The sequence below is a fragment of the Abrus precatorius genome, unplaced genomic scaffold (genome assembly GCF_003935025.1).
Source record: "Abrus precatorius isolate BTA unplaced genomic scaffold, Abrus_2018 Scaffold6, whole genome shotgun sequence".
NCBI classification, from domain to species: Eukaryota; Viridiplantae; Streptophyta; class Magnoliopsida; order Fabales; family Fabaceae; genus Abrus; species Abrus precatorius.
Window position 1 is genome coordinate 21196535 of NW_020874406.1, and position 19024 is coordinate 21215558.

Consider the following 19024-nt stretch of genomic DNA (forward strand, 5'->3'; position numbering starts at 1 on the left):
ATAAGCATATTCCTTCTCTTTTACTACAGTCAACACCAACCCAAGAAAGTAAGTGAGTCGATAAATCTGAAGGCAAAACCAGTGAGAATCCAAGCCAACGCGCAGTAAAGTACCAGATTTGAGATGAAACTGAGCACGTTAAAAATAAATGAGTTGGAAGTTCCTCCAAACCATGGCAGAAACAACAAGTTATATCATCAATTTGAACACCACGATCAAGTAGTAAACATTTACAAGGAAGTGCATTCAACAACAATTGCCAAGAAAAAACCAAACACTTAAGAGGGACCTTCCCTCTCCATAACCTTTGCAAGGCATCTGCCGTACATTGATCTACACTATTAGGACCACCAAAAAGTTCAAATAGCCATGAATACGCAAATTGCACTGAATAACAACCTGAAGAATCTGCCCTCCATACCCATTTATCTTCTTGTAGTAACTTAATAGAAACTTCATCCACAAGCTCCAACAAAATATTAAAGCTCGAGATCTCATGTTGAAAGAGTCCTCTTCGCCAACTAACATTCCAAACCCATCTAGTGCCATCATGAAAACCATTCTCCAATACACGTGATTCAGCATTTCTCGTCACTGCAAATAATCACGGAAATGCTTCACACAATCGCACCCCTCCTACCCACTTATCTCTCCAAAAAAGAGTGTGTAAACCTGCACCCACACTTCTATCAAACTTCTCATCTAGCCATGAATTCCCTTGATGAATAACCTCCAGCAAATCACGCCACCACAAAAAATATCTGTTGTGAACTGATGAACGCTGAAGAGAAGAAGCTAATCTTCCATATCTAGATTCCAACACCCGTACCCACAATGAACTAGAACAGTTAACACCTCGCCACAACCATTTACCAAGAAGCGCCCAATTAAACCACTGCACATTCCTAATGCCCAAGCCACCATTCTTCCGCGGTCTACATACAGTTTTTCATTTCACCCAGGGAATTTTAGATCCATCCTTAACACCCTTCCATAAAAAATTCCGTTGGATAGTGACAATTTCCTTTATTACCGACTTCGGCACCTTAAAAAAGGATAACGAGTGCAATGGCATAGAATTAAGAACAATATTAATCAAAGTCACCCTACCTCCAATCGATAAATACCTATGCTTCCATGACGCTAACCGCTTTATACATTTGTTTATTAAGATTTAATCTCTAAAATATTAAAAAATATAATTTAATTATTACTGTTAACTCTTACTAAATGTTAAACTAACTAATAAAAAATTAGTTTAATATTTGTAGAAATTATTTTTCTTTTTCTTTTTTTTATCCTTTTCCTTTTTTAAGCTGTTCACTCTTTTCTTGTATTTTTTTCAATATTTTATTTTAATAAAAATTATTTTGAATAAATTACAAATAGTTAACAAAATAAAAAAAAGTATCGTGATTACAAGAAAAAATTAGCGAGTGCATGTATTTTTCTTTTTTAAATATTTTTCTTATGATTTTTATTTTTTATTCAATTCCTCTAAATATTATTAAATTTTTTGTTTCTCTAAAACATCACAAATGTTTTATTTGATGCTCATAAATAATATGAATTTATCATTTAGTTCTCTTAAAGAGAAGAGTTAAATAAAAAAAATATAATATTTAAAAAGATTAAATAAAAATATTTTATAACAAAAAATTTATTAGAGACTTATTTGAAAAAAAAAAGATAAAATATTTTTTAAATATTATAATCATCGTAAACTTAATTAACGAACTATTGGTTTCTTGCCATTTCTATGTAATGATTAATTTGGTATTTTAAATAATTAATTTTAAAGTATATAAAAAAGGAAAATAAAAGTCCTCTAAAAAGTCAATCGGTAACTTTTAATCATAAATTTTATAATTTTATTTATTCTAAATTAGTTTTTTTTAAATGCAGCTAATTGTTTAATCTTTCCCATAAAAATATAAACAATACATTTTATAATAAAATAATAAAAAAAATAAAATTTCCCAAACACATACTAAATTTTTAAATGATTAAGTTTATTGGTTAGCTTTCAAGCAAAAGAATTCACTGGTAAGGCAAGGAGTAACGTGTAATTTACCTGTGAGGGTCAAAGTCACTCTCACTTGTGACGTGAGTTCTGAGATTACACAACAACCTGCGAAGCCACCAAGATTTTGCACTTCACTGTTCCTTCCTTTTGTCTGCCGAGTCCTTTACGTCGTTCCAGTTTCATGTGGGCATGGGAACACTGACACCATCATCATCATCAATGTCCAATAAAACCATAACATTAGAAGAATGGAACGGTTCATCACCCACAAAGCTCTCAAAGACCTTCACCATCAAGGCTTCTTCTTCCTCTGTCTCCGTTACAAGGTTTTTCCCTTCCCTTTTTCTCATCATCATCATTCACCTCTTCTTATTTTTCCTCCTTATTCTTCTTGCTTCCTCATTTGCAGATCTGGTGCCCGCTTTACCCATGTTTGGAAACGGTTACTTCAAGCATTTGTACCTGAGGCAAGTTTCTATTTTTAACTCAATATCTTCTCTAAATAAAAAAAAAGGATTGAAATTTCACATGCCACTACTATGTAACTATCTGCTTGTCCCTTTAGTCCATCTTCGTAAAAAAGGGTTCCTCTTTTTTTCTTGTAATTGGTAACATACAATACAGGGTTTTCCAAGCAGTGTGACTGCAGATTATGTTCCTTTTCAAATATGGGATTCATTGCAGGTAAAATACAATGAAGAAACAGTGTAATTAAGTTGTTTTTGTATCAGATTGTTGTTGTTCTCTAATTAATTATAGATTGATTGTGGCAGGGCCTTTCAACGTATATAAGGACCATGCTTTCTACCCAGGTAAGGCATTGCATTGTTTCACTGACTTTTTTTTGTTGTCGGAGATGTTCTCAGAAAATAAAAAGGACATGAGTGGTCAACAAAATCCCTCTTTTTTTCAGGCTCTCTTGAGTGCGATTGGGGTTGGAGAGAAATCAGCTACGGTGATTGGTGCCACTTTTCAGGTATTCACTAGTTATATTCTGTGTTTACTTGAGTAATGGTTGAACACTGATTTGTTAGATGGGGCACGGGAGAAGAAGCCTCAAGTCTTTTGTGTTTTCTATTTATTTGTTTTTGGTACAGTCTTTTTTGTTTCTTAGGCTGCAATGTCTAAATGGTAGGATATTGAACTTTGAAACTGTTTCCAGTGGTTTTTGAGGGATCTAACTGGTATGCTTGGAGGAATCTTATTCACATTTTACCAGGTCTGCATCTCTCATACAAACATGTTCCTTCATCCTTATTAATTTTGAACTGAAATATGTGGCACTAGCCCTACACTTGGATTGGCATATGCTGATTCAATCCTCTCAGATGATTCTGAAATCATTTTTTAATTATGTTTCTGTTTATCTCATGCTGCAGGGATCAAATCTTGATAGCAATGCAAAAATGTGGCGTTTGGTTGCAGATCTTATGAATGACCTTGGTAGAGTCTTTCACTTTCATCTTTTTAAAAGAATAAAATAAAATTGTGCAGCCATTTTCTATATGCAATCTCCGTCTCTGAAGTATAGACATAGGCCAAAAAAAGATTTACATACATGAGTCCTGGTTTAATAATTAATAGTGTGTAGATTCAAGGATTGAGAATAAATCAAAGGTTAGGAAAAGAAGGGGCTTGTTATAGAAATTTTATAGATAAACTGTCTACTCTTCAAAAGGGGTCCTTCCCTTATATCATTTGGGTAGAAAAGTTTCCGGTATGTTTTAAGTATGTCCACGTAGGTAGGTCAAATGTTGATGCTAACATGTGCTTCATTCTCCACTTACCACAGATGCACATAATAACATTATTTGTTACAACCAATGTTAAATAATCCCATTCCATATTTGCTGCAGTGCCACAATGGATGAGATTTATCAAATGTCTAGTACTAATCAAAATACTTATATATTGCTATCAGGCTATATATTAATATTCGGCATTGATTCTACATTGTCCACTATTTAAATGTAAACTTTTAGATTTGCAGGATATAGTAGATGTCAGAATGGAGTTAGTCCCTTCTCCTGCTTGTAGAGATAGGGAAGAGAGAGACTTCCTCTAGTTTCTGCCAACTGTTACAATTTTATGTCACAAATTGAAAAAGATTTAAACAAATTGTCATTCAAGAAAACAATTTGATCTTAGGTTTGTTTTTTCTTTTGAAAACTTAAATGATAATTACTCTTTTTTGGGTGGAATAATGTTTCATTTGAACATTTTCCAGGTTATGAATTAGCAGTGTCTTCCAAATCAATTGACTGTGTTGAATATGGGTTTTTCTGTTCTCTCAACTGATATGAAAACTCCTGCAGATTTGCATTTGATTTGTTATAGCTTTGATTTTGCATGTTGTAGGTATCAGATATGCACTCATGTCAATAATATACTGAGACTATAAGAAAAGGAGAAATTCTACTTGAAATGCTTTACTTGGCTACTAATGTCGAGATCTCTTTATATTTGCTTCATTAAACTAAAACTTACTAGTTGATCAATAGTGTATTTTTCAATGATGCGGCTTTGTGTTAAGTTTGATCTTTCCTATTTCAATCTTTATATCTTACATTGATTCATTAAGGTTTTGCATTATTTTCAGGAATGCTAATGGACCTCATTTCTCCATTATTTCCATCGGCTTTTGTGTTTGTTGTTTGCTTAGGAAGCATATCAAGATCTTTCAGTAAGTTCGAATATTGCTGGATGTTCAATATTAAGTCACTAATTTGATTTAAAGTTAGTTGCTAGCTGTAGCTTTTTTCCCCTCTATGTTTTTCATGTTCGTAGTTTTATAAGAAATATAACTTAATGTATTTTGAACTAGCTGGTGTTGCAAGTGGAGCTACTAGAGCAGCTTTGACTCAGCATTTTGCTCTTCAGGATAATGCTGCAGATATATCTGCAAAGGTATAAGTTGCGTTTATCTAACTGTTCATATTATTAGCTGAGAATTAAGTTTTTGCTCAGTTGGGCATGTATATATCTATATATTGAAATTTGAATTGTTAACATTTACCTATAGGAAGGAAGTCAAGAAACTGTGGCCACAATGATTGGCATGGCATTGGGAATGCTTGTTGCACGCATTACCATCGGACACCCACTAGCCATTTGGTTTTCATTTTTATCTCTGACCCTGTTTCATATTTATGGTACGTTTCTAAAATGTAATTTGCTTTATGCATGTCCCTTGCATTGTAGAATTATGGAGATAGCCTTATATTAGGCATAAATCTATTCTACTGTACTGCGTTTGTTGTACAAACTACAAGAAAAAGAAGGGGGGAATCCTTGTTAATATTTGACTCGTCAAGGGAGTAAAAGGTTATAGATTGATGGTATTAGCCTGCAAATAGGTATATAGTTAGTCCATTTCCTTACCAGTGTGTTTGGGATGGGATAAATAGGTAAATCCAACTTTTCCAGGGTAGACAATAGACAAACTTTGCTAGTTCATAGCGACTAATGTTTAGATCTTGTGGAATATTTGTTGGTGGTTTGGATAAAATGGAGATTGAATTTCTATTGCCTTATTTAGCTCATTAATGAGATTGTCCTATATTACTTCCTCAACAATTGAAAACATTATCTGCTCTCCTTAAATTAGAGAGCTCATAATTTTAAATCTGAAGCCCCCCCCCCCCCTCTCTCTCAACACACACAAAAAAAAAAAGAGAAAAAAAAAAGTACACTGGCTAAATATGATAACAGAAATGATGTCCCTCTTCTGTGCAGCAAACTACCAAGCTGTTCGATGCCTGGCATTGAACTCATTAAACCCTGCAAGGAGCTCTATTCTTCTGCAGCATTTCATGGAGACTGGCCTAGGTATTGTCTGTTTCGATTCTTCATTGCTTGCATCCACAACATATGTTTAATGGTTGATAATCTATTCTGTGTTTTTCATAAAATTGGCCACATCTTGGAACAAATGTTGTCACATCGAAATCATTATACTTTAATTTTCAATTGTTTTGAGATCTGTGTCTGGTGTATCTTTAAACCTTCTCCAACCACATCCCAAAAGCAAGATTGGTTTTATAGATTCATCATCTTGTAATGGAAAATGTAATTTCCAACATTTTAAAAGTTATTGATATGTATATTAATGCTTGCTTCTAAACTTTTTGCCAGTTCTCTCCCTTGAACAGGTCTCTTCACTGGAGCATGTTTTACCAATACAGCTCATTTCATGGAGCTCAAAGGATGATAATTATCTGCATAAGAAAGTACGTTTAGGCATGAGGATTTCTTCATTTGATAGCATCGAAATGTAAGTGGCTAAAATTTGGTCCGAGTCCCAATCCATTTAGAAAATAAATTTCTTCTTAGTGCACTTGTCATAGTTTGGCAAATATGTTTAGTTTTGCCTGAACTTCTTATTCATTGCACTACTCTTTTCCAGTCCCCAAATCCAAATGGCATTCAAGGTAAGCGGTAAGCTATGTCGCGTTCTAACTTCTAGTAGCCCAAATCATGATATTATACAGTTTATGTTGTCATGACTAACTAACAAAGCTCCAGAGAGTAACTTATTCAAAATAGCACTGATTAGCCTTTTCCCTGCCTATATCATTTAAAAATATATTAGTAATAATATACCATACGTTAAAACTTGAGCAATGTGTGATTGATACTTGAGCTCTGTAATTGCCTATATCACCCCTATTGGCTCAAAACTTGAGCTATCCGTGATTGATTGATGGTTTTCTTGCAATAGTAGCTTTGAAATGTCATTAACAACGCTTAATTAACAAATTATTTTTCTCTGTGACACTGACAGTAAGGAGCACGTGGTTTCTGCAGCATCGTACTATACAAAAGGTTGAGTCTACCTCATATTATTTTAACCTATGAGTTTCCCCTTTCTGTCTGAAGTCTTAAACCTTTATATGTCATTCTTTGTATGGTATATAGCCAAGTACTTGCTTGTGGAAAGGAAGGGAATAATTGATGTTATTGTGCATAAAGATTCAAACGCTGCTGATGTGCTAAAGTCATTCATTCATGGTCTCGTCCTGGCAAAGAGTGTTAATAAAAGCAAATCTTTGCATTCAGATGGCCAAATGTGGATAGATAATCAATATGAAGTATTTATTCAGAAGGTAATTCTTTAAGCTTGTAAATTCAAACTATTTATGATATGGTATGGGAATCAAACTAGATAGCATGCCACCTGCTCTTGCCTGAATTTTATATCTATCCACTAAGTGGGAGATTAAGTACACTCTTTATTATCTGTGCAGCTTAAGTCATCAGGCTGGAAAACAGAACGGCTTCTATCACCTATAATATGGAGGGCATACTGGATCTATGAAACGGTGGAAGAAAAAATTGATTAGGGTCATGTACATCGTTCTGGAAAAGTGATTAGTGGCAGCTCTGGATGGATTGAAATTATTTGATGAGAAGATTGAATTTAGGGGCTTTTTCCAAAAATTGAAGGGGTATATATTTGACAAAGTTGGGATATGAACTTTTTTTCAAATTTATGATCTCACTGAAGTTCTGTCAAGAGAAAGAAAACTGACTAGTTTACTGCTGCTGCACTTGAACCTTATCTGTCTCTTTTAACAGTTTAGACATGGTAGCTTGTATTGTATGTATATGGCCTAGGTGGACAGCAGTTCCTTTACAGTTATTGGTATAAGCCCCCATGCCTGACCAAGCATGGACATTTTTAACTATATATGACCCCAGCTGGTTTAACAATTTTTTTAAAATACATGTTATATTGTTTCAGTTTTTCTTATTCCATGGCAATTCAATGTTATATGGCTTAATTATCTTCTGCTGTAACAGATAATCAGTTATGTTCTTTCTGGAGCAACTTGTAAGGCATTTGGTATTTGGGATCATTCCTTCCCATGGCAATTCAATCCAGAAAGATACTAAATGCATACAATTTGTCTGTAGTTATGAATGTGCATGATTGGTATGGCATCTGGTATGTTTCCTAATTACCAGGCAGCTTACCTAATTATTTAGGTTACCCGATTCAATAAACAAACATCCATTTTCATGTGAAACTGATTATTATTAGATCACAGCGTAGTTAAGTTTATAAAAAAATCAACCATTACCACTTGTGAACTTCTTCGTTACTTTTAACAATGCTATAGCTTATTTTAGGAGCTCGAGTTTTCAATAGCTTAATTTACTTTATGCAGCAATTTAAATATTTTGCCTTGGTATCATCTAACTTGGAACAATGGCAAACGTGAGAGTAAGTTACTGTGAGGCATCCAATGCTAATGTTCATTTTCATGTTGACTAATATCCACGTGTAAAACGTTGATCAAGAAATGAGGGGCCAAAGATCTTTATAAAATCATTTAAAATGATCACGTAATATATCTATCTAAAGAAAAAATTGACGAATTTTAGTTTGAGTATAATGCGGTGCATAACTTAAATCATTGTTAACAATCATCTGAACCACGAAACGTATCTATTGCTATATTAATTTGTTTCATTTATCAATGTTCACAGGATGAACACTCCCAATGAAGACATCTATTCTTTACATTTAACATCAAGAAGCTCCTGATAGTATCCATTCAGAGAAATCAAAAGTGGATCAAAATTGAACTTACAATTCTTAAAGGGGCAACGTATCCTTAACTTACTATACACTAATATCAGAACTATGTTTCTCTTACATGCCTTTTCTTGTACTTCCAAAACTCATCTTTTTGACCTCTCACTTTCACACCCATCTTACTTTCAATCATAGCAAGCAAGGCACTCCTATCCTTGTTTTTTGCGGAAGCTTTGACATCCACAATAGCATGAAGCTTCTGGTACAAACTAAAGTCCATCATCTGCCTACTCTTGACCATCTGCTTGTGATAAAAAACCGCTCGTTTAAAATCTTTAACTCGAACAAAGGCAAATATCATGGTTGAATAAGTTACAGAATCTGGTTTTAATTTAAGAACTGCCATCTCTTTCAACAGTTGTGGCAGCTTTGAGGGTTGCCCTCCTCGTGCATATGCATTCATCAGCATATTATAAGTCATCACTGTGGGGTGCAATCCAAGCTTCCCAAATTGAGATATGACATCTCTTGCTTCCATGTAGAGACCTTGTTTAGCAAAACCATCAACAAGAATGTTAAATGTTGCACGCGTTCCTTCAACTTTTTTACTCATCATCAATCTCCATATTTTCATCAATGTCTGGGCATCACCTGCACGCCTAAACGCATCTAGTAAAGTAGTGTAGGTTTCTATGGAAGGTTTAATACCTTCCCTCTGCATGTTTTTAAATGCCATGTAAGCTTTCTCATGCAAGCCACTAACTGAATAAGCATGGATCAGTGCTGTATAAGAATTTGAAGTGGGTTTTATACCAACTTTCTTCATCTTCAAGAATGCATCTGCAGCCATTTCACTCATCTTTTTTTGCCTACCATATGCACTAATTAGACTAGTATATGATTCAGCATTTGGCTTCAAGCCAACATCCTGCATTTCTGCCAGCAGCTTCTCTACAATCTTAGGCTGCATTCTTCTGCTGTATGCGTGCATTAGAATGTTGAAGGAAGCTGTAGTGGGCTTAATCCCTTTAGCTTTCATCTCAACAAAAAGGCCTTCAGCTTCTTCTATATGGTTGGATTTACAGTATGCATCCATCAGAGTGTTGTACACATTTACATTTGAAGAAACACCTTTTTTCTCCATTTCAGATTGGATGATGAGAGCTCCCCTCATCAGACCCTCAACACAAAATGACTTCATTAATGCACCTAGGACTTCCTCAGTCCATCCAACTCCTTTTCTGTTCATTTTCTCAAAAAACTCCCATGCATCTTTTGCACTATGGCCAAGTTCTCTCATAACGGTAATCATAATAGAACATGTCACATGATCTGGTTGAATATTCTCTGTTTCCATTGACTCATACACCTTCCAAGCATCTTCATACCTAAAACAACAACAATGAACTCTTACAATATGTGGTATTTCAGTAAAATAAATGCTTTTAAGGATATTCATTTGTTGTCAGAGTCGGAAGAGATGTAATAACTTTTTCTACGATCACTTCAGAGAAAGGAAAATGCTTTTAATATCACTTTTCTGACAACAACATTCTGCTTTTGATTCTTTAAGGGCATTGGTTAGCATATTTTTCTACTCCTAGGACCTACCAAAGCAGCAAGAGAGAAACAAAGCAAAACCATATAACTGTACAACTTTGTACCTGCCACTAGACATAAGACCTGAAATTGTGGCATTATAAACATGAACATCTCTGAACTCCTTGCTAGATGGTAAGTTTCTGAACAAATCCATCAACTTATCACCCATCCCTCCTTTTCCCAACACAGGAAATAACACAGTACAAGCCTGAGGAGTAACAAGTGAAGGTTCGTGCAACCTCATCCACTGAAAGAAACACAAACAACGCAACAGAAGCTGGTCCTCCCCAAGTATTTCCAGAACCTCCCAGCACTCTTTCTCACTGACCCTTCCTTCATACTCATCCAAGGCTTCCTCCAGAGTTAGATTTTGAGGCAAGTTCCGTGAAAGCTGAACAATTTCCCCCACAATGCCTTCAGCCTCAGGCAATTTCCTATTTTCACAATACCCCATTTCTTCTTTCTCCTCCAAAAACAAAAGAATGTCCTCCAAACCCATTCCACGTTCTTCATCAAGGTTGTTGGTGTCAGTGACCAAGTTCCACGAGATGTGCTGATTTTTCTCATGGTACAATTTTTCTTCATTTTGAGGCTCTTTGGAGGAAACCCAATTGCCAATTTTGAAAAATTCGTAGACTTCATCATCTGGGTCATGGCCTTCTTCTTCTGTTACTTCTATGTCTTCTTCTTCTTCATCTTCTGTTTGTTCTTGTTGTTGTTGGAGATGTGGCAGGAAAATGCGGGTTGTTGAAGAGTGAGGGACATTAGATGGGGATGCACATAGAGAGAGTGATGATGTTGGGGTTTTGGAGTGTAAGAAGAAGAAGGGTTTTGAAAGAGTGTGAGTGGGGTGTGAAGTGGAAGGGTGAAGGTAGAAGAGGCAAGAAGAAGAAGGAAGGGATTTATGGTGTATGAGGCTGAGAGACATGCTTCTTTATGCGAATGCAATTGCAAAGGTTATCTTGTTGGTTATACATGGCAATATGGTACCAAGGTTCATGTCTGAGTTGCTTTGCTTATCTTGTTGGGGAAAGCTGGTAAATGGTCTTGTCTTGGAGGAGATGAGAATATTTGGATTTAAAATTTGAAAGTTCATCGGATTAAGAATTCAATGATTTTTTATTTTGTATATTATAAAATGAATGTTAATTTATTTTTTAAACTCTTTTTGTTAGGTAAATCCATTCAAATTTAGTTGGATTTTATTATAATTATTTAAATATTTTTAACATATATCTAATAACACACAATAACAAAAACTATGTACGACAAGTTCTTATAAAAAATAATAGGATATTATTTAATATTAAATGCTATAATTTTTTATTAAAAAGTTACTGTTTTTGAATTCTTGACATGTATTGTTGTTGTACACACATTAAAAAAATGGTTACTAAATTATTTTATTCAAATTATATTATTTTTAATAGGTTTTATTTTAATTTTTTTAGACAATTTTTTTTATTTTATATTTCTTTATGTATTCAAACATTTTCAGTTTCGTTACTTTTACTTTTTTCATATTTCATTTTTAAATATCGAACATATACCGTCACAAAAAATATTTGGTCAAATTTGATTAATATTTTTTTATGATTACCCTTTAATTATGTAGTTTGTTCTATGTATGTAATATATTCATTAACTTTTTTATTAATCTTTACCTTGCTCATACTGCAGCAAGAATTCTTCAATTCTGTTTGTTCCCAAAGTTGAAATTTAAAGTTAAACCTCTTTCCTTAACTCTTCAACCATGACTATATTGTATCCAAAAAGCATGAATTATTTTAGGATAATGGTAATATCTCATTCCTATTCTCAAACTTTTGGTCCAGAGATAGTTGTTGATTTGTATACTTATTGTCACTAAGATATTTTATAAACAACTACAAGAAAGAAAGCGAAAATGTGCTATGAACAAGAATTAAGATACTTGTGGTAATATAAAGAGTTAAATTGTAAGAAATATCTACTACAAACAAATGGATGTATAATAATATATAATTTTGATATTCATGTTTGTAACTGGCAAAAAGTAATATTAATTTGTGAGGATCGAATGGTTATTTTTTGCTCCTTGAAGTAGGTGGTGATGAGAACTGAGTATCTGAAGATATAATGATAATCAAGTAAACAACAACTAAAGCGAAAAAAATCGTAGGGATATTTATTTTAGTCAAGACAATTAAATCAAATTCACATTAAGCTAAACTGTCACTAAACATAAATCAGTTAGAAGATTTCAACTGTGTTCCTAGTCTGCTTTCATGGTCTATACACCTTTTTTCTGAACAGTTTGGTGTCATTAGTCTCTGATTAAATATCATTCAACTTTGAGAATACTTCTCTCTTTGCATTAGATATTTTGAATCCTTAACAATTATGCTACAAGTTTAGCACTGAATCAGTTATTTCAACACAATCATTCCCTTCAGTATTATGATCATTTTCTATGCCCTGATGATGCCATTAGAACAGCAACAGCCACAATGAACATAAGCAACATGCCCCCAAGTAAAATATATGTTCTTCTTGATGATTTGCGATACTCCCCGAACAAAACCACGCCCCAAAAGGTGCTGACTAATGGAAGTGCCTACACAAACAACACATCTTCATTTACCATGAATTGAGGAACAAGCACAATTCAAATGTTAACATAGATTGATGTGGGTGTCAAATGACAAATTGGATAAATTTTTAAGTATACAATACATAACAATCATTACCACTTAAAAATAAATAAATGTAGTTGTGAAAGTGAAATACATGCAATGATAACCTGAAAAGCAGCAATCCACATATTTGGTGTCAAATATTTATTACACTTTTATATTCCTAAACGCAATAAATATTTTTTTTTTTTTCTAAAAAGACGTACTACTTCTGGACTCTTAAAATTAGCCTTAAAAGGCTAAGATTAATAAATTGATAAACTTGAAATTTAGTAGACTATATAATGAAAAAACTCAACATGAGAAGCTAACCTTGTCTAAGAATTTATTGGCAAAATTTTTGTAGGCAAAAAATAGAAACTTACTTGAACAGCATCTGCTGCTGCATATCCTGCAGCTTGACCTCCCATGAATTGGAGGCCATTACCAAATCCACAAAGGAGACCAGCCAAGAAAGCCCAACCTCTTCCATCCCAATCTCTCAAATAAGCCTTCAGTGATGACTTGGGTAAGTTCAAAACAGGGTGATAAAGGAAGGTGATGTTTAGAATTATGGCAATAACAAAACATGATATTGAAAAGTAAAAGAAGGCTGTATAAACACTCAAATGTGGAACCCCTTTCTTCAAAGTATGCCACTGGTCATTTGTTGCCAAATTAAATGCTGGTGAGAACAGAGAGAAGCATACTCCAGCAAAGAAAGTTATAGCCAATCCAATCAAAGTGCTCTTCCCAAACACCTGCAAAAGGTTTAGCATATGATTATTATCATATACATCATTCTTCAAGAGGGATGATAGATGATAGCAACACACTCTTTTAAAATAAATTATGCGATACCCTTTAGGAAAATGCCAAGTACATTGATTAAGAAATTAAAAATAAAAAATGTTTTACTAGAAAACATAAAAATGCACTCACCCTCATGTATTTTAATGTATTCTAACAAGGTTTTCGATAAAAACTTACTATTTATTGATTTCTTAACCAGTGTGGTGTCCTTAGAGCATTGGTTAGCAACACCCTACACTTTATTATTGGTATATTTTCTAAAAAAGCAATTTAATTGAAACACAAACATGCCCCTTTTTAAAGAGTGAGTTGACTTTTTAAACAAATAGTTGTTTAAAAGACTGTCTGGTTATCATTCCTACATTCTTCATTATCTAATATGCAACATAAAAATGCAAAAAAGGTTTGTGAAAACTTTAGTGTATAAATTCCCTGAAGCATAACCACCTGCCTTGATTGATCTTCTTTTCTCAAGTTCTATAAGAAAAAGTGCAGTTCCTGCTTTGGCTTTGTATGCAGAAGCACTTCCATTTTCAAGATCCTTTGAATCAGCTATATATGTGACAAAAGAGGGGGAAAAGGACAGCATTTATAAACTAAAACAATCCCAGGAAATAGGAAACCAATTATTGTTACCTTCACTTGTTTCTTTCGAAGTGGATAAATTAGTGCCCCTGGCAAGAGAATAATAAAATTTGGTGGCAAAATCTCAGCTTTAAATTAGAAAAGAAGACGCACTAAAATCATTATCCAAAATATAATCAGCAGTATCAAGAATCTATGATAACCATCAACCAGCGTTCAAAACCAACTCAAATGATTCTAAAATTGAGAAAAACAACATTCATCTAAGAGAAACAATTGCAGCAACAAAATGTCCCTCTACCCAGTCAACAGATTCAGTTATCTTTGCAAATTATGATTTAGAAGAAAAAGAGAGAAAAGTAGAACATTGCTTTTTACGTTGAAAAAATATATTTTATGACTGAGCTAATAGTAAACATGTTACTTCTACTTTAATAATTGCCTTCGTAAATTTACCATTTGAACATAATAGCCATCACAATTCCCCCAACTAGTATAATAACTAATTTCCAAAAAGAAGCAAGAAACATTTTGTTTTTATTTTTATTTTTTGGAGAAGTAGGAACAACCGAACAAGTGAAGAATTATTAGCTAGAAGCATAAAAAATAGTTAATGATTACATTCCAAAATAGCTGTAAACAATCAACACATACTGAGTTGCATTTTTGTGATTGCTTGAAAAATCATTGAGCTTGGCCTTATTATCAGCAGTATTAGATGAATGAACAGCAGAACCTAGACAAACTGCAATCAAAAAGCAACCAACTCCTGGGAAAAGAATCTCAGCTTTATTGATTTTGTCATCCAAAAAGTAATTCAAGGTTGTTCCTGTTACAATCAGAAAAGAAACAGTGCAATGACATTCAATACCAGAGGTCCATAGCAAGCTATAAATCATTGCACATATTGAAACTTCTATATTTGCATGTTGCTAGCACTGGCATCTTAGAGGGGTATGATAGTGGGATACCTATAACAACTGTTATGCTTGATGTGATCACTTCTACAACTGATAAACCAACAAAAGCCCAAGCATATTGTGTGGATAGATTTCCAACACTGAGGACCACACCACCCGCCATAGCAAACAGAACAGAAGTCCAGTTATCCTGCATCAAACAATATCATACCACATTCATAAACCACTCTTAAACAGTAGTAGTTAATATATAAATTTCAACTGCTATGCTGAATAATGATGACTTTTACATATTTAGATCCCCGTCTATTCTGTTCTTGACTAACAATATATGATACAATGAAGAAAGAAAGACATAATCTTTACCATGCACACTCCTACTAAGATTAGCTATAGAGTTCCATTGCCTAATGGTTATTATTAGAAAACAAATTATATCCTGCTCCCTTCAACATATACATCTTGTTACTAAGAAAGGAAAGCTTCAAATCTAACTTTTACTTAGTTCTTTGAAGTATTCAACTTCAACACCTAGTACATATAATTTATTTATGACTTTATGTTAGTTTATAAGATCTCCCATATCTAAAAATACTATCTTAAATGATGGGTTGCAACAAGGATGAACCTCCCATGTGCCTTGGTAAAGTAACTTCATATCATTCAAATATAAAATCTTTCTCCCTTGAGAAAGAATAACTATATATATAAAAACCAACCTGAGAAAGCTGAGATAAGAAGTCAGGGTGGTTATTGCCAATCTCACCAAAGGTGAAAGCAATGATAACAGCAGCAAAGAGATTGGTGAGGGTATAGTCAAGGTAAGTGTGCTGAGGAAGACGACCTCTCCTTTCTAACAGAGTCATCACTGCAGGCCATGTCCCCAAGAACAAAAGGGACACCAACATGCACACTATGGCCCCTCCTTTGCTCTCCACCAGATACATTGAAAATTCAAACTCAACTTCCACTTCACAACCTGCTATGCTATACCTCTCATATATATATATATGATCACAAAATATTTAACAAGTTAACACAGTAACATTTTCAATCTTCAAAAGTCTAAGTTGGAGATCAATTTAAAAAAAAAAAAAAAACTAATATAATATTGTATGACAAACTCGAAAGTTTTTTTTTTTCTTCGAACAGTATTTATTTTCGATTTTGTCTTGTGTCTATATTAGATATTAAACTTGTCCTTCCCTTCTTTAGTTGACTTCTTATTTTTCAGAGAAATTTTTTTAATTATTTTTAATAGTAAAGAATTATATTAATCTATTATAAACAATAAATAACAATGATTTCTTTCCTAAATATTTTTTGGAGTATTAATTATGAATACTTATTTAATTATAAAATAATAATAAATATTAAATAAGCTATTATTAACACTGAATTTTTTATTATTTAGATAAGTTATTTAAGTCCTTAAATCTTAAAATGTTTTTTTTTTTATAATTTCATTATTTTGGAAAAGTTTAACAATAAATAATTACTACGTTACATACTCATATATGAACAAGTCAAGGAGGATATAACATGTCTCAAAAATCTTGAATTATATGTGTGAGAGTCAAAAATGTACCAACACGTGACTCCATCAGTCATTTCGAGTGGTCGCAACTCGCAAGTAAGCACTCTAATGCACTCTGTTTTACATTTTCAAAAACATTTCAAGTGTTCAATATACTTGTTTACCTTTTTTTCTACCCCACAAACACCCTTTTTTATACACAAGTGGCACCAGGTTAGTATTTCCTTCATAATAGTAAATATATTAAAATGGTCACTAAATTAAATCTTATTTAAGTCTAGTTTAATATAATAAATTGTTTTAATTAAATCTTATTGTTAAAAATTAAGATTAACATAACTGTTAATTTATTAGCATCTAAAACTTTACGTAGTTGTTTTATATTTGTTTGTTGAAAGTGACCTCATTACGAAAATGAATGAGGGTAGAATCCACGTAACTGGGAGAGGGACGGGAAAATGACAGAAAATAGAGTTATACATTTTGCATTTTTGAACTTTCATCGTATAATATATACTTCACAAAACTACACGTTACAGAGTTCTGTGTTACTTAAAACATCGTCTGCATAAAACGATGAACTAGGGTTTGAATTTTTGTTAGGCAGGTCATGCTTGGCACCCGATTTTGCTCGATAAAGTTATTTCTCATAGAAATTATATGCTACATCTGATTTTATTTATGTATTAAATATTTAATTTTGATAAAATACACACATTTTTTATATAAAAAATATTTATATATACTCAATCCTAAAGTTGTGGTTAACGTATAGTCTTGAAACTGTGTTTTTGTTTGACTGAAAACATAGTGAATTTATTGTTTAATATTATTTAATGAGGAGAAATTGGTCCCACACCTACTTGCTAATTACCCCTATTTGCAGTGTTTTTCAAATGATGATGCTTACTCTAACATATTATACTTGTAATTGCTAGGAACACAATGCTTCATAAGAGAAAAACGTTTGAATCTATTGTCAATGTAAGTTTTATAAAAATATTTATAAGATTTGTCAAGAACTTTTATTTGTTTTTAAATATTTATGAATAATAGAATTTAATAAAATAATTTTTAAAAATCGTAATTAATTTCGTGTTATGAAATTTTATATAAAATAAATAAATATTAAATTATTTACCCAAACATTTAGACCTCTATGAAAGCCATACGATATATATCTCAAGATATTCATGCATGAGAATAAGCCATGCAACATGCAACCAGGTAAACCCTCGGTTAAATGGTTTAAGATATGTTTGGAGTAAAATATTGGAAAAAAAAAGTGGGGATAAATATTTTATTTTAAATTTAAAGAGTTACATAATGTTTATAAAATAAACAAAAGATTGACATATTAAATTTATGTTAATTTATTACTTTATAATTTTTATGAAAAATATTAATTATAACATATTAATTACAAATAAAAAATCCTTTTTTCTCAAAAACTTATCTCTCACGAGTTTAGTAAGATAAAATAAGAGAATGAAACAAATAAATTTATTTTATTTCTTATAAAATTTTAGTTATTAAATTCATTTTAAATATTCCGTATCACTCTGACTTCCTATAAATTTGTTATTGAATTAAGTTTTTTAAAAATTTATTATTAAATTAATATTTTAAATAATATTTTTTCACTACTTTAATTTTTATTTTAGATTGTTAAAGAACTAATTTAATGATAAATTAACTAGATTTTTATACAATTTTTTTCCTCTATATATACAAGACACAAATGGGAAATAGGGTCTAATCAAAAGAGAATGGCACTTGCAAGCCAAAAGAGAATGCATCATAGTGAAATCCTAAGATTGACTCATAAATATATAATAGAAAGATTCAAACTTACCAATACACATAATTGACTGATAAATTTTTTGACTGCATGAAAATAAAATGTATTCCCTCATAGAAATGGCCCATTCTCAACAAAAATTCCCTCAAACTCATCGTCGGAATTACATGAGAGATGCAAAATGAATGTCACACCAAAGATCAAACACTTTGCTAATATGACAACTCACTCTTTTGCAGCCAATGCTTTTGCATAGCCAAAGCAAATTTGGTGGGATGTCTATATCACCTTTTGAACACTATCATATATCCCACTCACTTGCATAAATGACATTTGATGTTGCCCTACAAAATGTGTTTTATATTTATTTCCTCAGGGCTTAAATGATTAATATTTCTTTAGAAATCAAAGTGTCTTTCCTGTCTTTTATTTAAGTACTAATTTGATTACTTGATTAAAATAGAAATAGAAATCAAAGTGTCATATACCCCACACAGTTGTTTTTGTTCGAAATTTTTCATAAAAAGATTTAGATAATTGCTATC

The 19024-nt window shown here is 32.5% G+C and overlaps 3 protein-coding genes across 9 annotated transcripts; 1 reads left to right on the forward strand and 2 right to left on the reverse strand.

The window, feature by feature from the left end:
• Positions 1-2178: 2178 nt before the first annotated feature.
• On the forward strand, positions 2179-7475 carry LOC113868689 (protein root UVB sensitive 3). Of its 5 annotated transcripts, XM_027504505.1 has the most exons (16): positions 2179-2352; positions 2436-2493; positions 2651-2710; positions 2800-2838; positions 2940-3002; positions 3189-3245; positions 3406-3469; positions 4626-4709; positions 4851-4933; positions 5049-5178; positions 5762-5854; positions 6161-6299; positions 6810-6850; positions 6944-7131; positions 7273-7368; positions 7401-7475. In XM_027504505.1, the coding sequence occupies exons 1-15, from the start codon at positions 2216-2218 to the stop codon at positions 7366-7368; spliced, it is 1332 nt and encodes a 443-aa protein (XP_027360306.1). In that variant the 5' UTR covers positions 2179-2215; the 3' UTR covers positions 7401-7475. The 5 variants fall into 5 exon arrangements, 3 of the variants coding, with proteins under 3 accessions (XP_027360306.1, XP_027360308.1, XP_027360307.1); XM_027504506.1 differs by lacking the exon at positions 2179-2352 and having other exon boundaries at positions 2470-2493; positions 2786-2838; XR_003505409.1 differs by lacking the exons at positions 7273-7368; positions 7401-7475 and having other exon boundaries at positions 6178-6299; positions 6944-7044.
• Positions 7476-8462: 987 nt separating this feature from the next.
• On the reverse strand, positions 8463-11223 carry LOC113868687 (pentatricopeptide repeat-containing protein At5g50280, chloroplastic-like). Its single transcript, XM_027504502.1, has 2 exons — positions 10232-11223; positions 8463-9955 (listed from the first exon to the last, which is right to left on the reverse strand). Exons 1-2 carry the CDS (start codon positions 11095-11097, stop codon positions 8674-8676), a joined length of 2148 nt encoding a protein of 715 aa, XP_027360303.1. The 5' UTR covers positions 11098-11223; the 3' UTR covers positions 8463-8673.
• Positions 11224-12317: 1094 nt separating this feature from the next.
• LOC113869185 (ureide permease 1-like) lies at positions 12318-16105 on the reverse strand. 3 transcript variants are annotated; one of them, XM_027505389.1, is made up of 7 exons: positions 15861-16105; positions 15193-15331; positions 14876-15050; positions 14273-14310; positions 14088-14188; positions 13210-13584; positions 12318-12765 (listed from the first exon to the last, which is right to left on the reverse strand). In XM_027505389.1, exons 1-7 carry the CDS (start codon positions 16086-16088, stop codon positions 12613-12615), a joined length of 1209 nt encoding a protein of 402 aa, XP_027361190.1. In that variant the 5' UTR covers positions 16089-16105; the 3' UTR covers positions 12318-12612. The 3 variants fall into 3 exon arrangements, with proteins under 3 accessions (XP_027361190.1, XP_027361192.1, XP_027361191.1); XM_027505391.1 differs by lacking the exon at positions 14273-14310 and having other exon boundaries at positions 14088-14177; positions 14872-15050; XM_027505390.1 differs by lacking the exon at positions 14273-14310 and having other exon boundaries at positions 14088-14177; positions 14863-15050.
• Between the last annotated feature and the right edge of the window lie 2919 nt (positions 16106-19024).

Coding starts and splice junctions, on each gene's coding strand:
- LOC113868689 (XM_027504505.1), top strand. CDS start 2,216: ATGGGAACACTGACACCATCATCATCATCAATGTCCAATAAAACCATA. Junction 3,003..3,188: donor TGATTGGTGCCACTTTTCAG/GTATTCACTAGT, acceptor AACTGTTTCCAG/TGGTTTTTGAGGGATCTAAC. Junction 3,470..4,625: donor AGATCTTATGAATGACCTTG/GTAGAGTCTTTC, acceptor CATTATTTTCAG/GAATGCTAATGGACCTCATT.
- LOC113868687 (XM_027504502.1), bottom strand. CDS start 11,097: ATGTCTCTCAGCCTCATACACCATAAATCCCTTCCTTCTTCTTCTTGC. Junction 9,956..10,231: donor GGTCTTATGTCTAGTGGCAG/GTACAAAGTTGT, acceptor TTGTTGTTTTAG/GTATGAAGATGCTTGGAAGG.
- LOC113869185 (XM_027505389.1), bottom strand. CDS start 16,088: ATGTATCTGGTGGAGAGCAAAGGAGGGGCCATAGTGTGCATGTTGGTG. Junction 15,051..15,192: donor AAGCATAACAGTTGTTATAG/GTATCCCACTAT, acceptor TGATTGTAACAG/GAACAACCTTGAATTACTTT. Junction 12,766..13,209: donor CAGCAGCAGATGCTGTTCAA/GTAAGTTTCTAT, acceptor TTGTTTGTGTAG/GCACTTCCATTAGTCAGCAC.